General features: G+C 44.7%; 1 protein-coding gene across 1 annotated transcript; it reads left to right on the forward strand.

Annotated features, from left to right (window-relative positions):
• On the forward strand, window positions 1-26,699 carry LOC142558566 (uncharacterized). Its single transcript, XM_075670699.1, has 6 exons — window positions 1-9; window positions 2,450-2,549; window positions 3,545-3,606; window positions 6,874-7,002; window positions 14,947-15,063; window positions 26,286-26,699. Exons 1-6 carry the CDS (start codon window positions 1-3, stop codon window positions 26,310-26,312), a joined length of 444 nt encoding a protein of 147 aa, XP_075526814.1. The 3' UTR covers window positions 26,313-26,699.
• Window positions 26,700-27,288: the final 589 nt, after the last annotated feature.

The raw sequence follows: 27,288 nt of genomic DNA on the forward strand, positions 1-27,288 counted from the left end.
ATGCCACAGGTAAGATGACTGTGAATTAACAGCGGAGTAAGGTGGTCTGAGGATATGCTGCCACCGAAAGTAGTTCCTTGTCAGGATTAGCGCTTATATGCCGAATGTTATCTTGAGGACATTTCCATCTTGTGAATGGTACTTCAATTGTGGATCACATTCAACGCCGATGAAAGTGACTATATCTGATGGTAATATTACATGCTTGCCGGTATTAAGGTTTGGACGGCTGGTAATCTGCCTTCGAATGTGACGAGATAAGGTAAACCTTATCTGGTGTTGTTCACATGTGGAAGCTAATAAGGCGCCCCATAACAATTAGCACAGACAGGTGGAGCTGTCGAAGTTGCCGCCCCGCGCAAAGCAGCTGTTCTCAATCCCGGTAGATGGCCGCAGAGGCTACGTCAGGCGCCGTCACTACGCCGCATGAGACTTGGCACGAAACCGACAGGTGGCAGCAAACGTTTAGCGAGTGCAGAGTCCTTCCGAGTGTTAGAGGCCTCAATATGCACACGAAACTCGGCGTAACACCGATATGTGGCAGCGGAATCTACAGAAGCCTTGTTCAGTCCTCAAGCTTGAAAATGTGCTGCTCCAACGTGCAGATGACTGTCCCGTACGACGTCCAAGTTACGTGTCCCAGACGACGTGGGACGCGGACTTAATTTCGTGGAAGAAAATTATCGCTTCTACGCTGCCTGTCCTGTGGCGATATATTTGCCCGCAGGCATGTCTTTCATCAGCATGAAAATTAAATAAATAGTTGTCGTCACCCCGCGATGGAGACGGACACTCCTTTTCGCATATTAGTAACAACAAAAAAAAAAGCTCTAAGTTAAGAAGAAACAACGTCATAGGGTCGGAAAGCCTAGAATATACAGTTCTACACAAACATGAATATGCAGAGATAAAGCTTGACGACAAGTTGCACAGCAATGAGGTTTATTTTTGAGGCCGGCGAGCCAGTGCAAGCATCTATCTACACGTTGATGTGAATGCGGATTATGGAAATTCGCTGCGTATTAAACAATGTGCAAATTTCTTCAATCGCCAAAGTTGGCCAACTCAACTCATGCAAATCTTGATTGAATGTTCTGGAGGTACAATAATTTGGTCTGGCATACGAAATACTGCCGGATATTATACGTCCAAGAAAAAGAATTATAAGAAAATCACGTCATATATTCGCCTTTGATGAAGCTGCGGCGACTGCCCTATAATGAACATATCCTTTATTTGAAAACTATTCCTGGCAGACAAATAAATAAATAAATAAATAAATAAATAAATAAATAAATAAATCTCCTTCAGTGCATTGCAGGGAGCTCGATCGGCACACCTATCATGTGTATATGCATTGCGTATGTGGGTGCGTATGTGGGTGCGTATGTGGCTTCATATGGTTCTGATCAACAAATGTCAGGCCATTCGGTTTCCATTCTTCTCGTTCATTGAGTACAAATATGTCTCATTGGTCATGTGAACAAAAAGAAATTACTCGAATTCCATGCAGTAAGCTTTATCACATGATATTAGGCTTGCTACCCTTAGAACGCGGAACAACCATCGTAAAGATAGACTGCGTCGTAATAATTGCGTTAGGTAAACAGTGGGTGAGTACTAACCTAATTTAGTGTGGCCGCTACAAGAAAACTGCCGATGTTAGTAGGCCAGTATAAAAGACAAGAAAGAAAGAAAGAAAGAAAGAAAGAAAGAAAGAAAGAAAGAAAGAAAGAAAGAAAGAGAGAAAACGCTATCAGCGGGTAGGGAGCTTATACGCATCTCAGTCACCAATCTGCAGATTCTGCCGCAGAACACTGAGCCCGCGTCTATGTTCGTAGAACGTACACCCGCATTTACAGAATTTTCTTACATTCTAATAAAGCAGGCGCTCACACACAATTAGTGCCACTTTTTTTTAAGTCTTCGCGGGAAAGGAGTGTCGAGAACGAAGTTGCGTCACTCGCTAAGTAAAAATAATAATAATAATAATGTTCTAACGTTTCGAGTTCACTACGAAGCCGTAATTCGCTATGATACGCGTATCAAATGAAACTTTTTTGTATGTTTCAGTGTGCGACAAAGTAAATTTGCATAAGAAGTTAAGAGGCCTCAGGCTATAGCTACAGCTGTAAGCGGTTGAACGTTTACTCCGGCAGATTTAGATTTCGCCCGGTGGCCACAACATCAGTTGGCCTCAACCTCAGTTGGCATCCACCTCAATAATGTCGCAGGTACACATTATCTATTATATGCAGGGTTTGGTGCCGTGAAGAATTCGAAATATCGCGAAAGAATCGGGACAAGACAAGAACACAAGTGACAAAGCGTTTTGTCGTTTGTGTTCTAATCTCGTCGCGTTCTTTCGCATTGTTTCGGCTCCGGTATGTATCAGAACTGACGTCTGTGCTCTCGCTTGTAAAGAATTATTTTTTTTCTTTCGACGCAGAACGTTCGGGCGCCCCTTTTCGGGCTGCTGTGTTTCCTCGCTGCTTACGGGCCGAGCGCGAAGGGCCAGGATGTCTCCCAGCTTGTGACGCAACTGTGCAGTAAGTGACGTCCACGCTTTCAGCCCACATGCAAGATTCTCGGAACGTGATTTTTTCGGGGTGATTGTAAGAGCGAAATCTTACGTACAGGGAGGAAAGGCTAGCGCAGTCGATGAACTCGACGCGGTGACTCGATGACTATAGCGGTCGGTTGCCGCAGCCGCGAATATATCCAGCACTCCACGAAGGCGTGCCTCGCAGCCACAGCGTTTCTTTGTAACATTAAACCCTACGAGTCGAATCAAACGTAACCAATCTCGCTTTCGTTGGTAAAAAAAAAACGCAAGGGCATACGAATCAAATGTGCAGTGATGACTGACTGACTGCACAAGGCTACTACGAATGTTTTAGGCTGGCTCCCTCGCAAAATGGCCCACCAGCGGCTTCGAGTGTCCATTGTAAGCCAACTAGAAACTGAGATGAACACACATTTGTTAATATTGAAGCCGTTCCAATTGTTTTTTAATTTGCAACAACTTTCATCTTCATTCTGCCCTTCTGATGTAATTTTCAAAAGAAAAAAAATCTATTATCGATGCAATTTGGCAGAAGAGGCCGGTAGACCAGCTTGATTCGATAAAGAAAATACCATTCCAAGTTTCCAACACACTGTGCCTTCTCTTAGAAAAGACATGGAAAGGGGGGGAGGGAGGTTTGTCTAGGCTCAAGCGAGGTTTCTTCTTTCCTTACGTTAAAGCTAGGCCTAGACCAGTGAGAAGTTATAAATATCAAGCCTGAAGCGGTTGAAACGAGCTGACTCTTTGCCCTCTTTCTCTTGTTAAATGAAATTAGAAACGCCGCAGTGACAGGCGTAGAAACCTAGTGAGTATAGCTTTGTCTTCGTACGATGTCTTTGGCTACAAAAAATAGCTACCAGTCGTTACGCAGCTTTTATTCCACCATTCTCTGAAACTTATTTACATTGTAACGTGCATCCCAATGAGGGAAAAAAGAAGTATGCTCATTGAACTTATCGTCGCTTGATTTGTTTGCAGGCCAGAGACACCAGCGCCGCCTGGATGCTGTCACGTGCATCGGGTCTCAGACAAAATCAGGGGTAAATCATTAACTCAATGACGAGCAGCACGAGATCAGAGCGTGTTATGTCTACTGAGCGCTTTTTTTCTCTGTAACTTCCTGCCAAGGAGTCCAGCGGGACATAAATATAAATGAACCTATATAAGACCTCCTTCTTCATTATAAGGTGTAGATATGCGAGTAATTTGCATTGAGGAGCGCCTGCATGCGGGCACCCCGACGAAGACGGCGAACGCTCTCTAGCCCTCGAGCTGTCGGCTGAACTGTCCAGCGCTGAATTATCCTTTGTAAATATATTTTGTAAATAGTCTCCAGTTCTTAATCCTTCGTTCACGTAACAATATAAAGCTCGGCCAAAATCCTTGATTTATTTCTTTTAAGTTTTAAATTATTTTGTGCACGGTGGGGGGTAGTAACAGCAGAACGAGTCGCACATGTGTGGCAATTTGCGCGAGGAAGCACCCATATCACAGTGGCCTGAACCAAAGGGGCCTACTCGTGTAATGTGAAACGATGTGGAGCTGTTCACTATGTCTGGAAAGGCTTGGTGATGCGAGAAATCTGGCGCCTGCTCTTTACTGCTATGACGTCACTAATACAAGACCTGCTTTAAGCCCCAACGATGAAAGAGTTCCCCCCACCAAGCTTGAAATAAGTGGTTGAAATGTAGCGAGCGGTCCTTCAAGATTACGTCGCAAAGAAGAGCAGATGAAGCCAGATTGAAGCTTTTCTGCCGGACTGCATCCATAGATAAGGCGAGGCAACGTCACTTCTGCGTCATGGGGCTGTGGTGATGCCCAGGTTTTGTGTGGTGACTTCAAGGTCGCTGGAGTAAAGTGGCTACTTAGAGCAGACGATAGCTGCCTTTCCCTACCACCATCACCGTCAAGAAGGAAGGGGAGATGCCGTGGGCAGTGGTATATTAATGCATGCCTGTGTCACGTTGGGAGGATTAATCCTTAGATACTTTCCTAAATATACGCAGTTCTTATGACGTAATGACACCAAGTAGTGCTACGTCGCCTTGTTGTCTACATCCATATGAGCAACAGTAGTCAATGACTGCAGCGATACCATCGATGTATAGTAATTACAATTTCTCCTACACTCCAGAACATCCACAGCACTGCACCTGCACACATACTCAGAGCCACTAGCTTATAGACGGAGGGCGTTTCCTGTGTAACCTCTACCTTAATTTAAAGTGCGCTTTATCATTGTTATTATTACTTTTTTTCACAGCCAACTGCAACCGCTATAGTTGTCCTTCACAACATTTTCTCCTGGTGGCACCTCAACATGTAATTATGTGTTACCTAACGTCGCCCGGCGGGCACACAAGGAAGCCTATGCACCGAGATGCCAGAATGACATCGGCTTGCATTAACATATCGAGGCGCACGCATGCGAGCACACAAGAAAGTACGCACGTACAGAACCAGACCGCCTAAACGGGGTTTCAATTACCGGGTATTACGTGCCGAACACATAAACGCTTCTCAATAGCGCATTGCTGTGCTCCACGTCGGGCCGGTCTTTCTCTCTGCCCGCTGCATTGCGTGAGAATGGAATCAGTTTGCCTCACAACGGCGTTGGCGTCCGGCATAGCAATAAGGAAAACTCGTGTCCGCTTTGCAGCGTAGACGGGAAAGGCAGTCAAGCCTTTGCACCCCAGGAAATTAGAACGGACGTCGTCTGGGTCCATTATATACATCCGACCTTATGCAGCAGTGCTGATACCGTGTGGTATAAGGCTGATCATATCAGACGCAATTAGATACGTGCGCACAAAGTTGCTCGCCTTGTATCAAGTGTACCGCTTTCGTCGTAGTTATTTTTGAACTATTTGCGTGCATGTTATTTTATTTTTGTTTTGTTTATTTACAAGCATCTGGGCGCGATGAAAACGCTTCCGGCATGCCCCCCCCCCTTTTTTTTTAAATTTTTGTTACATTTATTCCGTTGCATGTTATGTACACATCTTCAGTGTGCTAATTGAGCAGTGCCCTTCATATATCGACGAGCTCAGATACACTTGGCATCCTAATTCCGTGCATTATTACGAGTGCTGCTTCTGTGTTTTGCCCAATCGGAAGAGAACGCGAGAGAGAACGCGTTCAAACAATCGGCTGTCTCCCGCAACTTTTTTTTTTTTCGTATGATCTAGCATAATCCCCATTCCCGCATAACCGAACGTGGGAAGGTGGAGTTGGGAGAGTTAATCCTGCGGAAGCAATGAAGTACTCCGTACTTGCATCCAGTTTGAAATTACCTGTAGGTTCAGCGCTGGCTATTTAATTAAAACCAACTGCATTCGAGAAAAAGCTGATTTACATCTAATAAGCTTTCGCAGCAGTGGTATCGCCGTGCAAGGCAAAGCCAACTGCATTCGAGAAAAAGCTGATTTACATCTAATAAGCTTTCGCTGCAGTGGTATCGCCGTGCAAGGCTCGTCAAAGTGAAGCCATAGCAACAAAGAAACTTCAAGGTAGGCGTGCCTGCCGAAGTTTGCGCAGAGAAATTAGCTGCCCGAAAGGTTGCTTCCACGGGAGGCCCCTTTGATACGCGTAGGAGAGCAACCTTGTGCATAAGTTAACGCTGGCCTCTGCGACTACATTCTATAGGTGCAACGCGCCGCAGTGGAGGGCTCCGAATCACTGTCGACCCTCTATAGTTAAGTACACGAGCGTTGTTGCTGCCTCCACCGCAGTCGCTGGGGTTCGAACCCGCTACCTCGTGCTCACGCGCAGATTGCCATTACAACTGAGCCTCTATACGGAGGGCGCCAAAGGAAAGACACCGATAGCGATAACGGCACGCAAAGGCTAGCATAAATTACGAGATCGTCTGTTGCTGGTCAGCTTAAGGTAATGCGTTTGCGAAGCCCTTCTTGTATAGTTCGGCTTACTTCGAGTTGCACCCCTGCGCGTTGAATGCTGATAGTCGCGACGTCGCAAAGCCATCCGAACGCGCGTTACGTGTATGCTTTGCCTGCGCTCGGAAGCAGTCTGCCGGCCTTAGCACACTCTCATAGCCAGCGTCGAGCGGCGCGCACGTTACGCGTGCATGCGCATAGTGTAATGTCAGTTGCAGGCGCGTGACAGCTGAATTATTAAACGAGTCAAAAAACAATGCCGCGCCGCTTGCGCGCTCTCATTTTTCGGTCGTTGGTCCACGGTGTGCGGGCTCTGCGCGCGCCATGCACTTTGTCCAACGTATACGCGGCATATGCTTTCGCGGGGCCCCAGCGCCAGAGTGATTAAGCGACCACTCGATCGCGTGCAAGTTCCCAGGCAACCTGGCCAAGTGCGTTCGGGCCAGTTTCAAGGCTGAACGCCAGCTGAAGGACTTCGGCCTCGGTGCGTTGTGCGGCGGCCCAGCGCTCGCCGCCGAAGGACTCGACCGAGCCGCCCCGGTGAGCAATGCAAGCTTCTCGCTGCGTGCAATTTCTTGCCTCCTGGGTCTCGTTATTTTTTGTTTGGTCATTTGTTTCTGGTCGCATTATTCCTCGGTTTGCTGCTTCGCGTGCAGCTACGACACGCTGCCGCGCCTCTTTTACTGATGCTGATCGCCATCGCCCGCGCTCTATGGGAGAAAAAACAACGCGTTTCTGTATGTTTTTGTGCCAGAAACTTGGCGAACGTGCTTGAAAGACGTGTGTCAACAGAGATCGATGGGCTTTTGCGATACGCGCGACGAAGGGCAATGGCTCTGGAGCGTACTTAATGTTGTTGTACTTTGTTTCATTTTATGCAGCGACGCGTCTAGTGCGCGTAAAACGGGGTGCATGTGTATGTACGAGCTGCGATGAGGGTCGGATACGGGAGACGAAAGGGCGGTCGGTCTTTCTTGGCACTAGAGAGACGAATAATAATAATAAAAAAGAAACTAAGCAGACTGCTGCCCTGAGGCTTGTTTGAATACATGTCGCTGACTTTCTGGCGCATGGATTTAGACTGGTCCTTATGCGTATTCAGGACGTATTGTCTGAGCTAGGGGGTTGATATTGAACTTCATCAATTACCAGCCGGATTAATAAATTTGAGACCGTGACACAGTATATAGAAGCTGCTAAAATTATCCCGCGTTATGCTGCATACCCTGATGAATACGTAAGATTAATCGCTTGGAAGGGGAACCTCATATATAAGCATGAATGTGGCAGTTTATAGATTGTCCACAGACTTCTTCTAGAGCAATTTGCCTTGTTACTGACTTGACCTTTAGCTTAGTCTGCTGTGCTCATAAGCTATCGAACGGGTTGTTCGCGAAACTCGGCAAGCATTATTGAAAGGTATGCGTAGTAATGACATCTGCACCCAAGATACGTAGAGACAATCTATGCAGTAGATAGAACAGCGTCTTTAAATGTTCTGTATGCAATCTAGATTATGTTTTGTGACGTCGGGAATGGGTTAGAGCGGGGGCAAACGTTGCAGTTGCGCACGTTCAACACCCTTCCTTTGCCATGGTTTTTAATGTTATAGCGTTTTTCTTTTCAAGCGCGTGGGAATGCCTTTCCTAGTGTTGCGTACTCCAGTGTAGCGTACCGTACTGCTGCCGAGAAGTAGCGGCGCCTGCCTATCGAAGCTCGACCGACATTACTTATTGGGTAGCGTGGCGTTGTCGGCGGGCTGCAGGCATCCGGTAGATCCGGCGACCAAGCAGGGGCGAGACGATTTGCTAGTGCGAAACTTGCACTGTTTATTCAAAGGTAGTTGAAAGAAAATAAGAAGAGCATAAAGATATGAAGTCTGAAGTATGAAGTATGAAGTCTCACAAAAGTACATTTCGGAGCCCCTTAAATAGGCTCTCTACAAGTGTGGGCGGGATCTTGCTTCCGTCGATGACACGTGACAGGCACCAAGAGGGGGCCCCTCCTCCTGCAATACCGAGCACGGGAGGAGAAGTCGATCCTCTTTTCGACGAATCCGGGGGGAAGGTCGGGTGAATGACCTCTCCGGCGCCGTGGGGTCCGGCCAGAAGAGGGTAAGGGGATGACGTAGCACCCACGGTGCCACGACCATGTAGAGGGTAAGGGGATGAAGTATCGCCCTTGGCGTCCGGCCATCCCTAACACTAGTCACGCCGGAGTGATTTAGATACGCACACTGGCATGAATAATTGGCACATTCCACGTGTGATTTCGGAGCGCCTCGACGGTGCCACTACGGTCGCGCAAGACAGTTTTAAAAACCCTATTGCGAGAATAAGCAGCTCAAATTGCGTTAGCTGCTGTTAATAATCGCCAATATAGTTAACCTGCGCATGCTTGAGCTTAGTTGCTGTCTGACAAGTCCTCTCAACTGCTGCACAACCAGGCGACTGCGTCATAAAACAGGGTGATAACAAATAAATTGTGGATTCTAACGTCCTGGAACTGCGCCGTGGGTTACGAGGGACGTCACAGTGGAGGATTCCGCATTAATTTCGACCATGTGGAGTTTCTCAACGTGCTCCTAAGTACGCGAGCGTTCTTGCATTTCGCACCCGTCGAAATGCGGCCTCCGCTGCCCAGGAATCGAACCCAATACCTTTGCTCAAGAGCGAAACGCCATAGCCACAAAGCCACCGCATTAACTCGGTGCCAAGATTTTGGGCGGCGAATAAAAGTGCATCGCTCTTGGTTGGCGTCGATTTTCCCGCTCGGTCGATCCGCGGGCTCGTCGAAGCGCGTCGAATGGAACGCCGCGTATAACTATCGCCCGCAAGAGGAAAAAAAAAAAAAAGTTGAGCTGGCAAGCGTGCGGGCCAATGCGTGTCTCCAGCTGTCGCGAAAAAAAAAAAAAACTGTTCGACCAGATGAGAATCAGCGCGAATCCCACTGGACTGCGTTTTCCCGCGCGGCATCAGCCGAGCACGGCATGAGACCCAGATATGCGGCATTCCATCGCGCTGACACGGGAGGAGGCGTCGCGTTTCTTCTGGCACGATGCCCGATTTCCTCTGTCCGAAAAGCAAGAGGCGCGAAGGCAGAAAACAACTATAATAAAAGAAGACGTTGTTTCCTCATACAGTTTATGGGGTAGCGTAGCCAGCGTATATAGCTCCGTCCAGTTATACGCCGTATATTAGCTAACGTTGCTTCGTTGTGCGGTGGCAACGTGTCCAACGTTGCGTGTTCCCTGACCACACTGCTTGCCGCCTGTTGCCGTGCTCATCAGGTTGAAGTACACCGTAGTATAGGAACAGTAGACAAAATGGCATCGTGGCTGAAAACAAGGCGCACGAAAAAAGAAAGAAAAAAGATAACGCTGGGAACTGCTTCGTATGGCACAGTAACTTTCTCTTGATTTTATGACATCGGTGCACTCGCGTAGGTATTGCCGAACTGCAGGCTTTAAAGACGAATGACGTCACGCATGCAAACATAAACGGCAGTCGTGCGTTCGTGGATGGAGCCTTTAAAGGCATTTTTCTGCTCTACAGCTAGGAATAATTAATTAACTAATTGATTACACCATTTGAGTGACGTGTATAAGGGCCAGAAGTGTTACTTCATTCAATGGAAAATTCATCAGTATGCGTTTACCACTCTATAAAACAAGCACATATAGTTTCGAAGTTGAGCTGGCAAGCGTGCAGGACAATACGTGTCTCTCGTTGTAGCAAAAAATAAAATAAAAAAAATTAAAAACAAACGAAAAAAAAACTTCGACCGGATGAGAATATTACGAAAAGACATTTGATTCAGTAGAGATACCAGCAGTTGTAGAGGCATTACGTAATCAAGGAGTACAGACCGCTTACGTAAATACATTGGAAAATTTCTACAGAGATTCCACAGCTACCTTAATTCTACACAAGCAGAAAGATATACCTATAAAGAAAGGGGTCAGACAGGGAGACACGGTCTCTCCAATGCTATTCACTGCGTGCTTGGAAGAAGTATTCAAGCTATTAAACTGGGAAGGCTTAAGAGTAAGGATCGACCGCGAATATCTCAGCAACCTTCTGTTTGCCGATGACATTGTTCTATTCAGCGACACTGCAGACGAATTACAACAAACGATTGAGGACCTTAACAGAGAGAGTCTAAGAGTGAGGTTGAAGATGAATATGTATAAGACAAAGATAACGATGAATAGATTGGCAAGGAAACAAGAGTTTAGGATCGCCAGTCAGCCTCTAGAGTTTGTGAAGGAGTACGTTTACCTTGGGCAATTAATCATAGGGAACCCTCGTCATGACAGGGAAATTAGTAGAATAATAAAAATGGGCTAGATCGCATAAGGCAGCCATAGTCAGCTCCCGACTGGAAGCTTACTGTTACATCGAAAGGGAAGGTGTACATTCAGTGCATTTTACCGGTGCTGACATATTGGGCAGAGACTTGGAGACTGACGAAGAAGCTTGAGAACAAGTTGAGGGCCACGCGAAGAGCGATGGGACGTATAATGCTAGGCATAACGTTAAGAGACAGGGAGAGAGCGGTGTGGATCAGAGAGCAAACGGGTATCGCCGATACTCTAATTGACATTAAGAGATAAAATGGAGCTTGGCAGGTCATGTAATGCGCAGGTTAGGTAACCGTCGGACCATTAGGGTCACAGAACGGGTACCAAGAGGAGGGAAACGCAATCGAGGACGACAGAAGACTAGGTGGAACGATGAAATTAGGAAATTCGCGGGCGCTAGTTGGAATCGGTTGGCGCAGGACAGGGTTAATTGGAGATCGCACGGAGAGGCCTTCGTCCTGCAGTGGACATAGAATAGGCTAATGATGGTGGTGGTGATGATGATAGTTTCTAAAGATTAAGATATGCAAGCCATGTTGTACTGTCGGTTGCATGTTACATGTTTCGGTCAGGCTAGTAAAAAAGACAGAGTATGCGATTGCAGGATTATTTTTTTCATTGACCACAACGCGATAGAAATACATACAACAGAACACTCGAAAACTTTGCGGAACGCTGTACAGCGCAGGGCCGTTCAGTGCAGCAGAACACAGAATAATAAAGCGAATTACGACAGACTGCAATACAGTTTCATAGAACCTCAAACAGACAAGGCTTGTCAAGGATGGGCTAGTGCACTGCGGGCCATGTACGCGGCGAGTTCCGGTATCTACTCTGTAGGTCACTACAATATCGCCCGTGGCGCCAAATTGTGTGTGAAAAAGCGTCCCTTCGAAATGGCTTTGACTGCAGCGCCTGAGCATTAACTAGTTGTTGGCAGTTAATGGCGGACTGTGCGCAGCCAAGAATGCCCCCGTGGCACTCAAGGAGAAGGGGTGCACACAACTCGGTAAAGAGTCATCGCCTGTAAGCAGGCGTTTCCTACATGGCAGACTCACTTTTTCGCAGCAGAACTGGACGTAAAATAACACGATTCTTAAAGAGTTGAAAAACGAGCAATAATAATAATAATAATAATAATAATAATAATAATAATAATAATAATAATAATAATAATAATAATAATAATAATAATAATAATAATAATAATAATAATAATAATAATAATAATAATAATAATAATAATAATAAGAAATAGCGCTATATACAAAGTGGATGAGATAGTTAAAGAAACTGAGTTCTATCAAAAGGTAACCGGATAAGCATAGAATGTGCAAGTGTGAAAAATTAAAGTATCGAATACGAATGGTACATGTCTTGTCGAAAGTTGAGAGAGGAAAAAAAAAAGAGAAAGGCGTCGACCAAATATTGAGTAACCTTTAAAAATCAAGATTAGACAGTAAAATTCGACTAGTAATGCAAATAAATTAATTTCGATAGAGTTCACTCTATTAATATTAATTATAAACGAATTAGTAACTATATTAAACTTATTGAAATTCGTTTTATGATATCCTTTACAATATATAACAGCTAAGGTTTGTACGTACCGCACTTAAAAGGATTCCATAAAGGAAATCGGAAGGAAGCACGGAAAGAATCGGAAATAAGGCCTCAAATGTACGCAGCGTGGGTGCGCGACTGGCCGCTTGAGGCACATTGCGTATTCGCGGGATTCTTTCACGCTCAGAAAAACACTTTTATGTAGCACAGATTGAGCAACAGACAGCTGTATAGGGAGTTTTTCATGTTGCTTTGCAATTTTCTCATTGACAATTTTCACCAAATTGTGATATTTGAGAACTTGATTAATTAATTAAAACTAACTTCATTAGGCGGAATGCAAAAGATAGTCATCTGAGTAACTACAAGCGACGGCAAACAACATTACCTTGGTTCTGTCCAGCTATGTAGCATTTGCATATTTTTAAAGCTTAATGCATGATAGCTGGGACAGCCTGGATATGTGTACAGATTAGGGGCTCATTAATTTATACTTATAATGATTATGTTTTTTAACTTTCAAGCTTGTTCTTTCGATGGGTTCGGTCACGGTAACTGAAAGAAGGGAACGAGAACGAATTGTTTCTTGCGTTTATTGTAACGTTGTTTTACTTAGACACTTATGATATTGTGCGTTACTTGCCGTTTATTGTTATTATTTGTGTACTGAATATCTACTTCCCGTATCATGCATTTTTTTTGTAGAAATAGTGCCTTGAAATTTCCTGTACACCCACGCCCCGAATTATATACAAAATAAAAAATTAATAGAATACACCCGCATTGCGAATAAGTTAGGACGTTAAAAAAGAGGCAACGAAAACGTGAAGCCAGAAGTAAATGTTAGGACTTTGTCGTGCGAAAAGTGAACTTAATATCGTTGCCCTTCCTGTATGAAAAAGGGACAAAAAGCTTTATACGGCAAGGGTACCTTCCGGATTCGGTTCGTCTGCATCGCCCTGGCAGAGACAGCGACGTTACTGGCAGAGGAGATGATAAAAAGAGAAAGAAATAAGAAAAATAAATATTGCCATCCTTTCTTTTATTTTCAGTCCGACTTGACACCTTTGTCCTCGTAATAACAACATCATAAAAATAAGTTGTCATCGTGGGCAAAAAAAAAAAAAGAATAAAGAGAGAAGAAAAAAAGCGCTCGCCGCAAGTTGCCGGAAGAAGCCCATGTGGCCCCTTTGAGGTGTAATCGCCAGAAATACCCTTCCCCCCCCCCCCCCCTTCCTTGCACTGCTTGCGTTTCGTTTTCGATAAAAACTACTCTTATTCTTTTCCGCTGTGGTTAGTGGTATAACTCGGTTTCGTAAACAACACCCTGTATGTGACACCGATAATACCATTTATATCTAAAGCTCAAACCCGCTTCAACATGCCAGGGTCGTTTCTATGATGTGCACATACGTCTTAAGATAAAAAAAATGCTTGGGGCGGTTTCAACGAAAGTTTCACAATGTGCCCGCCATAAGATTCGTTACTTTGGCTCCTTGGGTGCGAATAATGCGTTGCAGTTTTTTATCACATCTCGGTTATCCGCACGAATACCCATTTCCCGGAGAAGTGCCTCCGGCTTCTTGTAGTATCGGCGACCAGGAAAGGGCTGTTTTTGTTTAAGCAGTCAGTCAAAATTAAAAGCAAACACCGGAGAAAGGGAAAACTGCTTTGCAAGCTGGAACAGACAGTAGTAAAGGCGATGCTCAGACGAAGTTAACAAAACACAAGGTTTACGTGTTGAGGGGGTGGTGGGGGGAAGAATAAGAGGAACCCAGATCTGAATTTTCGTTGGTTACCGAGATATCAAGCAAACGGACAATGGAAACAGGGAGAAGCGCCAGAGACATATGCTGTTTAGTTGCGGGGCTTAGCCGTAACATACTTAGATATATACAATAAATGCACACGTTGCATTAAGTTGTATGGCATTTAGTTAACCACTTCTTGTCCGAATTTTATCGCTGGAATGAGAAACCTATATTTTGGTCATTTGAATGAGATAATACAAGCAAAAATAGAAAGAAAAACCTAATTGCAGTTTTTAGCAACATATTTAGCAACAGCTCTTCTCACGAAATGCCAACAAATCGAGACATTCGAGGCAGTGTATGGGGTTCTTTTACCTTCCTTCGTAATCATAACGCTGTCAAACACGGCCACAATATATTTGGAGACCACTTTTGTGCAACCCAAGGTAAGTGATAAGTCATACGTTTTAGAAAGCAAGCTCCTCAGATACTGCACAGAGGCCTAACCTTACCTTGATGCAGCGGATGGACGTCTGCAAAATAATATGACAAATCACGCTTATATGCGATACAATATTAGCAAGGTATACAATTAGAGTACCTGACGCCCAGAATCTTAGGATTAGTTATGGTGTTTGTTTTTCACCATGTCGTATATTTGTTGTAAAGCATTACGATTCCCCACATGAGTCATCGGACCAGAAATATTTAACATCTTAACTAAAGACCTTCGCCTCGCCTAGATTCCAACATGTGCGTTGGATCTGCATATTTCTATTTTTTCTTCTTTTTTTGCGCAAAACGCAGATTCTCGCAGATCTTGGGATGGCTCGGAGGAACCTTTCGCCGCCGGCGCTCAAAGCCATGGCATGCGCTCTGTCCTACTCTGGCGTCAAGCTGTCCCAGATCAAGAACCTAATTGAGGTAAGTACGTCTTAATCCCATTAGTTATTCATGTCCTGGCGCTGTGTTAAATTTAAGAGCAAAAGAAAAAGAAGGGTCGATAAAACTAAGAACAAAACAGACTGCGCGTGCCACCACAGTCGGACGCTCACCAAGACCTCTGCTATATCATAGTTTTTGCCCCACGTAAAACAAAGTAAGCTTTGCCCGGTTAACTTGATACCAGAGAGTCGGGAAGAAATAGCGGAGCTGTCGCCGGCATCTCGTGGCATTGTTTTAGCTAAGGCGCATGGAAATTTTATTTAAAAGAATATATACTGCGTCCTACTCAACTGCTGGCTGGAAAGGCACTGTGGGTGAAATTGTAAAAAAAAGAAAATGTCTGGTTGATTTTCTCGCATTGAAAGCAGTCTTGCAAGACAGAAATGATTCTAACATGATGTATAGTGGTAAATACATAATACCACACTTGTTGTTATTCTTGCCTGCATTTATTATTTCAGGGAGAGCGGTATTTTGTACACAAAGTGTACTAAAACTCTATAATAATGCATTCAGCGAACGATATCTAAAAGGGGCATTGAAGTAAGAAAAATGCAAATCAAGGAAGCCTTAAACAATACGCGCTTCCCTCTTTCCGGAAACAGAAAAAATTATTGCCAGAAAAGGAGGTAAACATTAGAATGTTTACCTCGTTTACCAGTGCATACGCACAAGGTGAGGTGAGCATGCCACGTTCTAGTTCGAAAAAGGAACATTCTTTCAGACCAGATGTAGCGAAAAAAACATACTTTTTAATGATTTTCCAACTATGAAAGGGACAATTACCCTGAGCGGAATCCGACTTCTGTGGCATCACACATTTCACCCCAACGCCTATTGTTTAGGCAGGAAGCTTTAAAGGAAATTCTGTTCCGTCTTTTATCACATGTCATGTTTAGTTTTAATATTATTCGATGTTGCTAGGGACAACCGAAAACAACCGAAGCTTCGCCTGCATGGCGACAGTCCACAGTACGAAGTTCGACAGGAAAGTGGTTGAGTACCACAGAAGATGGACTGTGAAACGGCGCCGCGGTGGCTCAATTGTTAAGAGCATCGCACACATAGTGTGAAGACGTGGGTTCGTATCCCACCTGCGGTCGGTTGCTTTTTTTTCATCCACTGTCATTTTCATCTATATATAATTTCTTTAATTCAGCTGAGAACTAGAAGTGATTACTCCTCTGCTGTCCTTGGTGTCATTGTTTGTTGGGAAAAAATAGCGAAGCTGTCGGCGGCATCTCGTGACATTGTTTCAGCTAAGGCGCGTCGAAATGCCTTAGAACACACACTTATAAAGCAAGATATAAGAAGGAAGAAGAAGCATGTGCTAGCTGCGGTAAAGCTAGGGCAAAGATGGAGCATGTTTTATTAGAATGCGAAAATATATGCCCAGCGGTCAATTCAGGCATCTCTGGCCTCCTTGAAGCCATTAGGTTCAGCGAGAGCAGGGGGAAATGGAACATGTTTGCAATAGAGATTAGCAAGAGGCGATTGGAAGATTGGTGGAAGAAAAGTAGGCAAACGACAGAAAACGGAGACGTACAAAAGCAAAGTTCGCAATAGGAAGCCAGAAAATTTGGTTATGGGAATTCTCTTTGGGTTTTCTTTCCTTTTTTCTTTTTCTCACACAGTTGGAGGTGTTGCACAGAAAGCAGGCAAAAAAAAGAAAAGAAAGCGTAGTTGCCACAGGACGAAGTAGCCAGAAAATGTGAAATATAGTTGGAGAAACCGATCTATAGTTCAAATTCTTGTGCAAGCAAAGATAAAAGGTGAAAGTGAACGTTGGTTGTCAGAAATACGTGAGAAAAAGGACGCGGCACCTAGAATATTTTGGAACCGCATAAAATTATTCGGCAGGAAGTCAACAACAACACAACATATCCTAGACGAAGATGGAAACAAACTAGAAGAGAACTAGGCATTAAATTACATTAGAAAAATAGCAACCGAATCTTTCCAAGGCAATGACGTGGTCGGATTTGAGGAAAAAAAAAAGAGCATGAAAGAGAACCAGATGGAAAAGGAGCTGGTGCTGAAAAATTTCAACTGGAAGAAAGCCGAAGAGAAAATTCCGAAGCGCACAGCCACAGAGCTATACAGGTTCTCGTTAGGCTGATTAATAAACTAGGACCAAAAAGTAAGGAAGCTCTTTCGAAAGCATATATAGAACAAACCTTAAAAGATAGACGAATGCCAGACGGTTGGTGAAAGAGTAGAATGAATTTAATTTATAAAGACAAGGGGGAGAAATATAGAATTCATTCATATAGACCGTTGACCATTACATCGGTAAAGCACAGGTTAGAAATGCAAGCAATTAAATTAAAGCTGCAAGCATGGGCAGAGAATAATGACATATTGGGAAAACTTCAGTATGGCTTCAGAATCAGTAGGCGTCTGGATAATAATTTATTTGTCCTTAGTCAGTGTATTGAAATATCCAGAGTAGAAAGGAGACCGTTACATGTAGCATTCATAGACATTACAGGAGCGTATGACAATGAAAACCGCAGCATTTTGTGGAATACTCTGGAAGGAGAAGACTTAGGCGCCGATTGTATACAACTTTTGAGAGAGATTTACCTAGAAAATACCGTTCGCGTTGAATGGGAAGGGTTGAGGATCGTGGAGAAAATTGATATCAACGAGGGAATGAAGAAGGGGTGCCCTTTATCCCAACTTCTGTTTATGATGTACATGGTGAGGATGGAAAGGGTGCTAGAGGGAAGTAATATCAGGTTTAATCTCTCATATAAACAGGTGGGTACAGTAGTAGAGCAGTAGCTGCCAGGTTTGTTTTATGCGGATGACATTGTGTTGTTAGCTAACAAGCAAAGTGATATTCAGCGTCTGGCTAATATCTGTGGCCAGGAAGGCGAGAATTTCGGTCTGAAATTTAGCGTTAAAAATCAGGTGTTATGATATTCAGTGAAAACAGTGAACAGACAATGTTAGTGCAGGGCCAGGACATACCTCGCGTGAAAGAAAGTAAGTGCCTTGGTATATGCATAAACGAAGGCAATAGACATATGGAGACGCAGGAAAAAGCAGTAGCAGTAAAGGGGACGAGAAACGCTGCCATAATGAAAAACAGAGCGCTATGTGGATACAATAGGCACGAGGTACTCCGAAGTATGTAGAAAGGTGTAATGGTTTCAGCACTTACCTTTGGAAAGGGTGTTGTTTGCTTGAAGTCAGGATACAATCAGGACTCGATGGCAACCAAAGGTCAGTGGGACGCCTCGCATTCGGCGTTCACGGGAGGACTACAAATGAAGCTGTGTAGGGTGATATGGGCTAGACAAGTCTTAAAATGGGGGAATCCCAGAGTAAAATTGATTATGAAGAACGACTGAGGAATATGGAAGAAAGTAAACGGGCTGGGAGAGTGTTCAGATATTCGTGTGGGAAGAACATTGATTCACAGTAGAGGAAAAGAAATAGGAAGCTTACCAGCAAATATGCGACCAGTATGGTGAGCAACATGGCAAGAAAAAACGTCAGGCGCAAAGTCAAAGAGGCTGAGATAATCTCGTGGATGGCGGCAATGGAAAAGAAAGCTGCTATTAGTAACTACTTAAGAGGAAAGAAACGAAATGAGGAAAGAAACAATATATGATAACTCAAAGGGAAGCTCATTACTTTTCGAAACGAGATCAGGATGCCTTAGAACACGCACTTTAAAGCAAGATATAAGAAGGAAGAATAAGCATGTGCTTGCTGCGGTAAAGGCAGGAAAACGATGGAGCATGTTTTATTAGAATGCGAAACTATCTGCCCAGTGGTCGATTTAGGTATCTCTGGCCTCCTTGAAGCCCTTATGTTCAGCGAGAGCAGGGGGATAGGAAACGTGTCCACCATAGAAATTAGGAGGATGCGATTGGAAGATTGGTGGAATAAAAGTAGCGAAACGAAAAACAGCGGAGGCGTACAAAAACAAGTTCCCAATAGGGGTTCAGAAAGTGTAGGGATGGAAATTCTTCGTGGGTTTTCTTCTCTTTTTCTGACATAGCTAGTATATTAGGCAATGTAGTAACTAGAGCTTGGTGGCGCAACCCACCGCCCCGTTCCAAAGGGGACGCTCAAAGCCTCCATCCTTCCAGCCACCATTGCAGGACGTATGGGTTTCTATGGGAGCTTCGCTACCGTGCATACATGCACCTTGCATTTTGCAACTAAACGCATTCATCGTCTACCGAGCGTGGCTGTCACGCGAGAACTTCGGGGCCTTCACATGTTTATATGTTGTGGGGCAGCGCTGTGGAAGGGCAGCCCTCGTTTCGCCGCACTCTCTCCATGTCGCCGCTGTGAGAGAGAGCTGTGGCGTTGTAAGAGGAGGATGGCAGCTGCGGTCCACGCCGGAACTCGCGCCACTTGGGACAGCACACATGACGAATCAGCTTACATGTATGGCCACGTAGACCACCGCTACAATTGCGCTGGTTAACGTCTCTGCTTTCTACGTAATCACGCAATGATATAGCAAACGCTACCTAAATATCTCCACTGTAACAAATATCTGCCTCCAAGCGCATCATTCCTTTAATAATGCGAGTAGCTTTCTAGAAGCGTTCGACCATTCGCTTACATTGACAATTATCGTTGATGGTGCGTTTTCTTTTATACTTGTATCTCCTGGATACGGGAACGACGCGCAGCGCGGCTTAGCTACAGTAACCCAAATGGGCAACAGAGAAATAGCGGAGCCGTCCGGGCAGCCTTGAATAAAGCCGATAATCCCATGCTGCCTGAACCGCAATACTTGCAGCTTCTCTAGATGGTAGCGCCAGAGTTTCCTTTAATTATTTTTGTGTAGGATAATCTATTGTAGTGGCTCCGTGTGGCTCGAAAGTTCCAGGTGAGTCCTCGTTGATCGGCTTTTTCCACGTCGACCGCTATCATTACGCCGAAAAGTCGAGTATCATCGGAAAGCCCGGCGCACGCCGAGAGATGCCTTGTCTGCACAACAGTTCTCGCACACGTTGTCCTTCCAGCCTGAGTGCTTTCGAGTAAACGGAACTTCGCACTCGCATCGCTCTCTTCTAAAAGAAACGCGTCTCGTTTCTTCTACATAGCTTCACACACACAAAAAAAGGGACTGCAGCCAGAAATTTGTTGGTGCGCCGAATTCCCGAGGGCTCTCTACTTCTGTCCAAGCTTCGGGAATGTCGGATGATGCTTCCTCATTGCTTTCCGTTATGAAAAGCTTTTGTCGTCGTGCGCACTCTTCTTCATCAAGATGGAACTGCAATCTCTTTGCAAAACGCTCCCTTCGCGCTTTGTTAAAAAAAAAAAGAAAAAGGAAGAAAGACAAAGCTTCGCTGATGCCACGTACTGTAGAAGTTGCCAAATTTATTTTTCAATTAAGAGCAAGAGCAATCATATGTGCTTGCTAGCTTGCATTCTTGAATTACGATGAATTAGGATGTTTTGAGTGGTCTTCCGATTTTCGCTGCAGCAGACACATGCCTCATCGTTGTGTGAGTATCTTTGCCATTAGTCAACTGGCTCGAGCATCCATTAACAAGGCGCTTCCATTCGTGTTATCGTACAGATTTTCGCTTCTGATTTCTCTTGTGATGCATGTGATTTCTTATGTTTTCTTTTGTTTCCATTCTTTGCATCCTATTTGATGTCTCTTTTCTTTCTCACTTTCTTTTTGATGACCCCTCGTTGTCTGTTAACACTTTAAATTACCCTGCGCTTGGTTGCCAACTTTCTTGACCTCTTCCTCCATTCTGTGGCCACGCGTTTCAAATACAGATGGTTGTGCATTTTAGCTGCCTATTTATTTTCGTCCATTTCTTATTCTTTCTTCAAAACCAACTATGTTGTGCGCTTCTCTGACTTCAATAGAGGCCTAGCCTATGTCACGCCGCACTGTATCACTTGTGGTCTTAAGCCCGAACCCCATGAGAGCGATTTTGTCCATGACAGGGACGAGCGACGGCTTTGAGCGACGAAACGGGCCTTCGCGGCGACAGATCGCTAGTTCTTTTCGCTCGATCGCTCGGTTCTGGAAACCTAGAATTCATCGCTCGTCTTCCGGAAGTGCTATGAGCGGCTATAACCAATAGGGCACGAAACCGGAACTGGATGTACATCAGTCAAGTACTACCATTTGTCGCAGGGAACGAGCAAACGACGAAGTTTTGATACGTGCAATGATAGGGACCTACTGCATGACGTTCAGAAATATTTTACGCTGCTCCTTAGCAGTAACTCACATCAACTTAAATTAATAACGCACGCCTCATGCCAGTTTCGGCGTCTATTTCCTGCCCTCATACCGGCAACACTGGCGAGTCGTCGCTCAAGGTTGTCGCTCGTGTGGGGTACGAGTGAACGCGACAGCCATCTCCATCGCGTCGCTTGTCGCCGTCGCGCGCAAGATCGCTTGCATGCGGTTTACACTTGGCTTATATATACTTGGTTTATACATGTGGTTTATACGTGGGCTCCCAAAGCCAATCGTCCTACCGATCTTCGGTTAATTTCCAACCCCAACAAGATATCCGATTTTAAGCACATCATGGCATTTGCGAACGTTAGCGCTTGCACAATTACTGCTCCTTTCTAGATTCCAAACACCACCTCATGCTTATTGTGGTCCCAAAGTGCTCTGATTGATTATTGCTGCGTTCCCCTTGCGCTTTATGTTCAGATTATCGTGGTGCGTGCTTGACTAAGTCTTTCCTTCGTTTATGTATACGTCGAGGTGTTTATATTGCTTGACTATGCTTATTACTTGCTGTTGAATCGACACCACGTAATTACTCGTCTCTTCATCAAAGGTCATAATTCCCGATTTTTCAGTGCAAAATTAAGGACTGGATTTGTCGCTGCGTTGCCACCGATATTCGCAAGTGCCTCTAGATTTTTTGCATTGTCCCCCAGTGAATGGCCACTGGCAACGCCCTTTATGTGTTCTCACCATTCTCTGCCCCATCCCAATAAAGAAAGGCATCAGACAGGGAGATACGATCTCTTCTATGCTATTCACAGCGTGTTTACAGGAGGTATTCAGAGACCTGGATTGGGAAGAATTGGGGATAAGAGTTAATGGAGAATACCTTGGTAACTTGCGATTCGCCGATGATATTGCCTTGCTTAGTAACTCAGGGGACCAACTGCAATGCATGCTCACTGACCTGGAGAGGCAAAGCCGAAGGGTGGGTTTAAAAATTAATCTGCAGAAAACTAAAGTAAGGTTTAACAGTCTCGGAAAAGAACAGCAGTTCACGATAGGTAGTGAGGCACTGGAAGTGTTAAGGGAATACATCTACACATCTACTTAGGACAGGTAGTGACTGCGGATCCGGGTCATGAGACTGAACTAATCAGAAGAATAACAATGGGCTGGGGTGCGTTTGGCAGGCATTCTCAGATCATGAACAGCAGGTTGCCATTATCCCTCAAGAGAAAAGTTTATAACAGCTGTGTCTTACCAGTACTCACGTACGGGCAGAAACCTGGAGGCTTACGAAAAGGGTTCTACTTAAATTGAGGACGACGCAACGGGCTATGGAAAGAAGAATGGTAGGTGTAACGTTAAGGGATGAGAAAAGAGCAGATTGGGTGAGGGAACAAACGCGCGTTAATGATATCTTAGTTGAAATCAAGAAAAAGAAATGGGGGGGGGGGGGGCATGGGCAGGACACGTAATGAGGAGGGAAGATAACCGATGGTCATTAAGAGTTACGGAATGGATTCCAAGGGAAGGGAAGCGTAGCAGAGGGCGGCAGAAAGTTAGGTGGGTGGATGAGATGAAGAAGTTTGCAGGGACAACATGGCCACATTTGGTACATGACCGGGGTAGTTGGAGAAGTATGGGAGAGGCCTTTGCCCTGCAGTGGGCGTAACCAGGCTGATGATGATGATGACCATTCCCCTGCATGATCTTTTGCGGCTCGTGTCCTCAACGTATCGAGTCGCTCTCTAAAACGTGCTCGCCATTATGTCGTAAACTTTGCTTTGGGCAGGTTTCCCACCAGATAGAGCTCTGAAAACTGAATGTAAGCTGAAGAACAAGCTGCATCACTTCGGAAATTGGACAGACGGGCGTGTCTTCAGCGGTATTTCACAAGGAGGCTGTGGAAGTCGTTTGCCGTTTTTCGCCACCCAGTTCGTGTGGCGCTGAAATCTGTTAGAGCGCCGTCGCTGAGGCAGTAAATTGGAAAAGCCGAAACAAATCGCATTGCCGCAACGTGTTTATTACGTTTGGATCAATGCGCCCCGCTCGTAGCCTACCCTCCCCCTCCTCCCAAAAAATAAACAATGACCAAAAAAGCAAAAACAGAAAGAAACAGCGCGTAAGTCCGGCGTGCTCCGTTTCCCTCTCGTCTATCACGAACGAAAACTGAGCAGCCACAACGGTATTTCTCAAAAGTAAACGGAAGAGAGAGAAAGAGAAAACAAAGAAAGTGAATCGAATGAAGCGCGCACACACTCTGTAGTGAGCTAATAGACGTAATGATGGAAGGGGCTTGCCTTTATGTACTTTGAAGTAGGCTGTTACGCAACGGTAGAGTCATTACCGAGGCGAGAGAAAACACGACTAAGATCTGCGTTCTTCTTTTCTTTCGTTCTTGCCTTTTTTCGAGTTGTTGCTTTACTAAAGCGTGCGTAACAGCTGCTAGCTCCTCTATACGGAAGCTGGAGTGGCATCCGGAAGCGCCCGAGAGAAGAAAAATACCGGTCCTGCAAAGAGAAAAAGAAACCCAGAGGCCGGTGCCCAGAGCATCGCGCTCTCGTGGAGAACACGCCGCAAAAGGAAGCAGCTGCGGAGAAGTGTGTGTGTGTGTGGGGGGGGGGGGGGAATGTCAAAATAGAGACAAAAGACACGGCGGTCAGCCATACCAGCCGTTTTCCTGCTGCCACTTTCGTCTCGCTTCGAGCTTTTAGTTTTATTTTCGCCCGAGTTTCTTTTCGCGTCGCTTTGTTTCTTCTTCGCCACGTGTTCCATGATGTATACATACAAAGAGAGAGAGAGAGAGAGAGAGAGAGAGAGAGAGAGAGAGAGAGAGAGAGAGAGAGAGAGAGAGAGAGAGAGAGAAATGAGAGGTATTATGCCAACTGTAGTGATATTTGATTAAGTCTAGGATGAAGAACACACCACATTTAATTTCTAGCTGGGGCCGGCCTATACAGGGTGTCCCAACTACTATGCACCAAGACTTAAAAAAAGAAGACCGGTTGCGTTACGCCAAGAAAACCTAGTGAATATTGTTTATAGTATAGTGGAGTAGCCGCCAGTAATCTTTCCGTTACTGAGATTTAATTATTTAATTGTAATGAATTATCTGACTATAGAAGTACTGTGCCATTTATCAAAGTGTCAATAGGCACACCAAAATGACATCTAACTGCTATGTTCAGCGACGTACTAATTGTGTACTAATTTTTTCCGGACGGTAATTAAAAGCATCGGTATTTAAAAAAAAATACCACGTGACTGCGCTCCCAACCGCATCATAAAGCAGAGCCCTCAAATAAGCTGATTAAAAGCAACTGCTTTGCCTGTTGCGAACCCGAAGAGACAGCGCATAACCTTAATAATGGTACGGAAGGTGCACCAACAGCAGGTTTCGCGGCTTCGCAGTTATTCCTTTCACTCATTTCTACGTCACATTTATTATCCGTCTGTCAAGGTCGACTGATCACATTAATGACAAAAGCCCCTTGTTAACGCTGCCGAAGTGCCGTTTTGACCACGGACGAAACGTGAAAAGCAATGGAATAGGCATAGAATGTTTCAATATCCCGGCTTTGCCCGAACCGCATCGAAAGACTGCGCACGCAGCTGTATTTCGAGCCAGAAACATGCTTCGGACCAAAGCCAAATTAAGCTGATGGTTTTCTTTTTCATGGGAGCGTTCACGTGCCGCAAAAATAGGTTCGTGGCAAAAATAAAAGCGAAATAAACAGACCGGGAAGTGACCCACCTGTAAAGAAAATGCAAAAGCGATGCGCTCAAGAAAGTAAACGCACCACTTCCAAATTTGCCGAATGGGCAATCGGGACGTCTGCTCAAAAAATTAAAAAATGAAGTAAGAAGAACAGATTTATGTTGTAATTCTGTTCAATTTTCTTGTAGAGAGGTTTCTAATTATTTTACATCATGTGTTTAGCGTTTTCTGTAGACTGCTGTTCTGTGCGCTACTGCTCATTATATATTTTTCAGTGACATACTATAACAGAGCAGTCGCTACAGATCTTTGAGTATTTTATATGACGTGCTTTGTGTTTTTTCCCATACTTTTACATGGTCATTTGAAATCTGTATATATTCTTTTTTTCACTCAAATGTATTTTTCTGTCTCTTGTTTCTGCCAAGTGATGGGGCAAGCACCCAGTCAAGCTGCAGCTTAGCAGCTTTTTGTGCTTGTCCTAGCATTCTTCTGTTTGTACAAAAGAAATGCTGAAATAAATTGGCTTGACTTGACTTGACTTGATATCAGTGTGCCCTTATTACATGTGCATTAGTAAGCGCTGTTGAACAGCTGCCGCCTTGAGTATGTGTTCGAATAAATCTCGCTCTGCAGTTACGCGGTATTGAGTCCGCTTTATCGCATCTTCAGTGGCTTTCTTAATGACCAACGCTGGAATTCTACGGCATACAATCGTTATCCTTGCCTTGAGCTCATCTGATGTTGTCGTATCGATCATGTAAACACGATCTTTCACATAACCTCGAAAAAAGAAATGAGTGCAGAGAGGCCAGGTGACCTCTCTGCCGGTCAGTTTACAAGCCCGTGCCTTGCAATCCACCGCGCACCTTTTTTCCCTACGAATGTAGAAAAAAAGACCAAGATAACGTTAACAAACATCACCAAATGGCAAGATGAAACAACTAGCGAATAAAATGTAGATATTACCGGAAAAACGAAATGAAGAGAAAGGAGAGAAACAAGAAAAGGTAAAAAATACACATTGACAAATAACTGAAAACAAATAAAAAGCAATGCGCATCATACCATGCTCTCCATAAACCTAATCTCTCAAGAGTTGGTTGACATCCGCTCTCACAAACAGATGTAGCGTAAGAGCTTTTTTTCCTTTTTTTGTGTGTGAATAGGGACCATTTTGAGAAATTCGCCCCTGTTCACTCTTTTCTCGATTCAGCTTCTGAGCGAAGCACCGTTCTTCTGCGACACAATCGAATTAAACTCTACGTTGTACGCCTTTCTGTCTCGCAGAACTGCCAGTTGCTACCCTGGCTTTGAAAGAGGACGGCACAGCATGGCTTCCCGTAACGGGACAAGACAGGTGTGAAAAGCGCTGTGAAATATAAACGTATACGCTAGCATTTCTCGTGCTAGACGTAGAGCACTAGTCATGATGCGATCGACACCCTTGATCCGGTGTAAGAGCGATGAAGGTCACTCTTTTGTAATCAAGCTGACCGGACATTGACACCTCTCGGACAGGCTGGACGAAGTTTCGAGTAGTCAACTTGTCCTTGTCAGTTGCTTGTCATCATTCTTAGCTCTGTTTAAGCCTTGTCGTTTTTGTCTTACGTTCGTGGCACTGCTTGTAACGTGTAGGTGCAGTCTTACTCCACTACAAGCTAAACTACTTAGGTCACCTCGATTACGCCGTGAAGCTAACAGGCTTGATTCCCATTTCATTTAATTCATTTATTTCACCTCAAAGACCCGAAATTAACACACAAGAGGGGGGGGGGGAATGATATATGTTATTAGTAAAAAGTTATATATTTGTAAATTTTGTGGTTTTAACCGATTTTGGAACCTACCGATTTTTCATAACTTTCAATAAAAAATTGGAGGCTTTATATAAAAAGCTTCCTTGCTACAGTCGGTATGTAGAATTCAGTCGTTTTCTCTTAAGCGCAGAATATGTTATTCAAATATGTTGTCTAACGAGAAGATTTCTGCGTTTTGCGCGTACTTGAGTATGGAAACCGGAGTTTGCCCCGAAGTAACGCGTCCTCTTAATTGATGCAGCGTCAAGTCACAACCACGAAAGAAACACACTTAGATACAGGTCACGTGCGCTAGTCGCCTATGTCCGCTTGCCTTTGGCTCGTGGTTGTGCCTTCGCGCGCATTACTTCTGTCCTTAAGACAGAACCAACTAGCCTAACCACTGCAATAAGTTTGTTCACCCACAAAATGTTGGCCTGCATCTCCGAGGCATCCCACTTTGGTTCGGCCACATCTGCACGCAGTGCGTTCTA

This window comes from Dermacentor variabilis, chromosome 9, assembly GCF_050947875.1.
Source record: "Dermacentor variabilis isolate Ectoservices chromosome 9, ASM5094787v1, whole genome shotgun sequence".
Lineage (NCBI taxonomy): Eukaryota > Metazoa > Arthropoda > Arachnida > Ixodida > Ixodidae > Dermacentor > Dermacentor variabilis.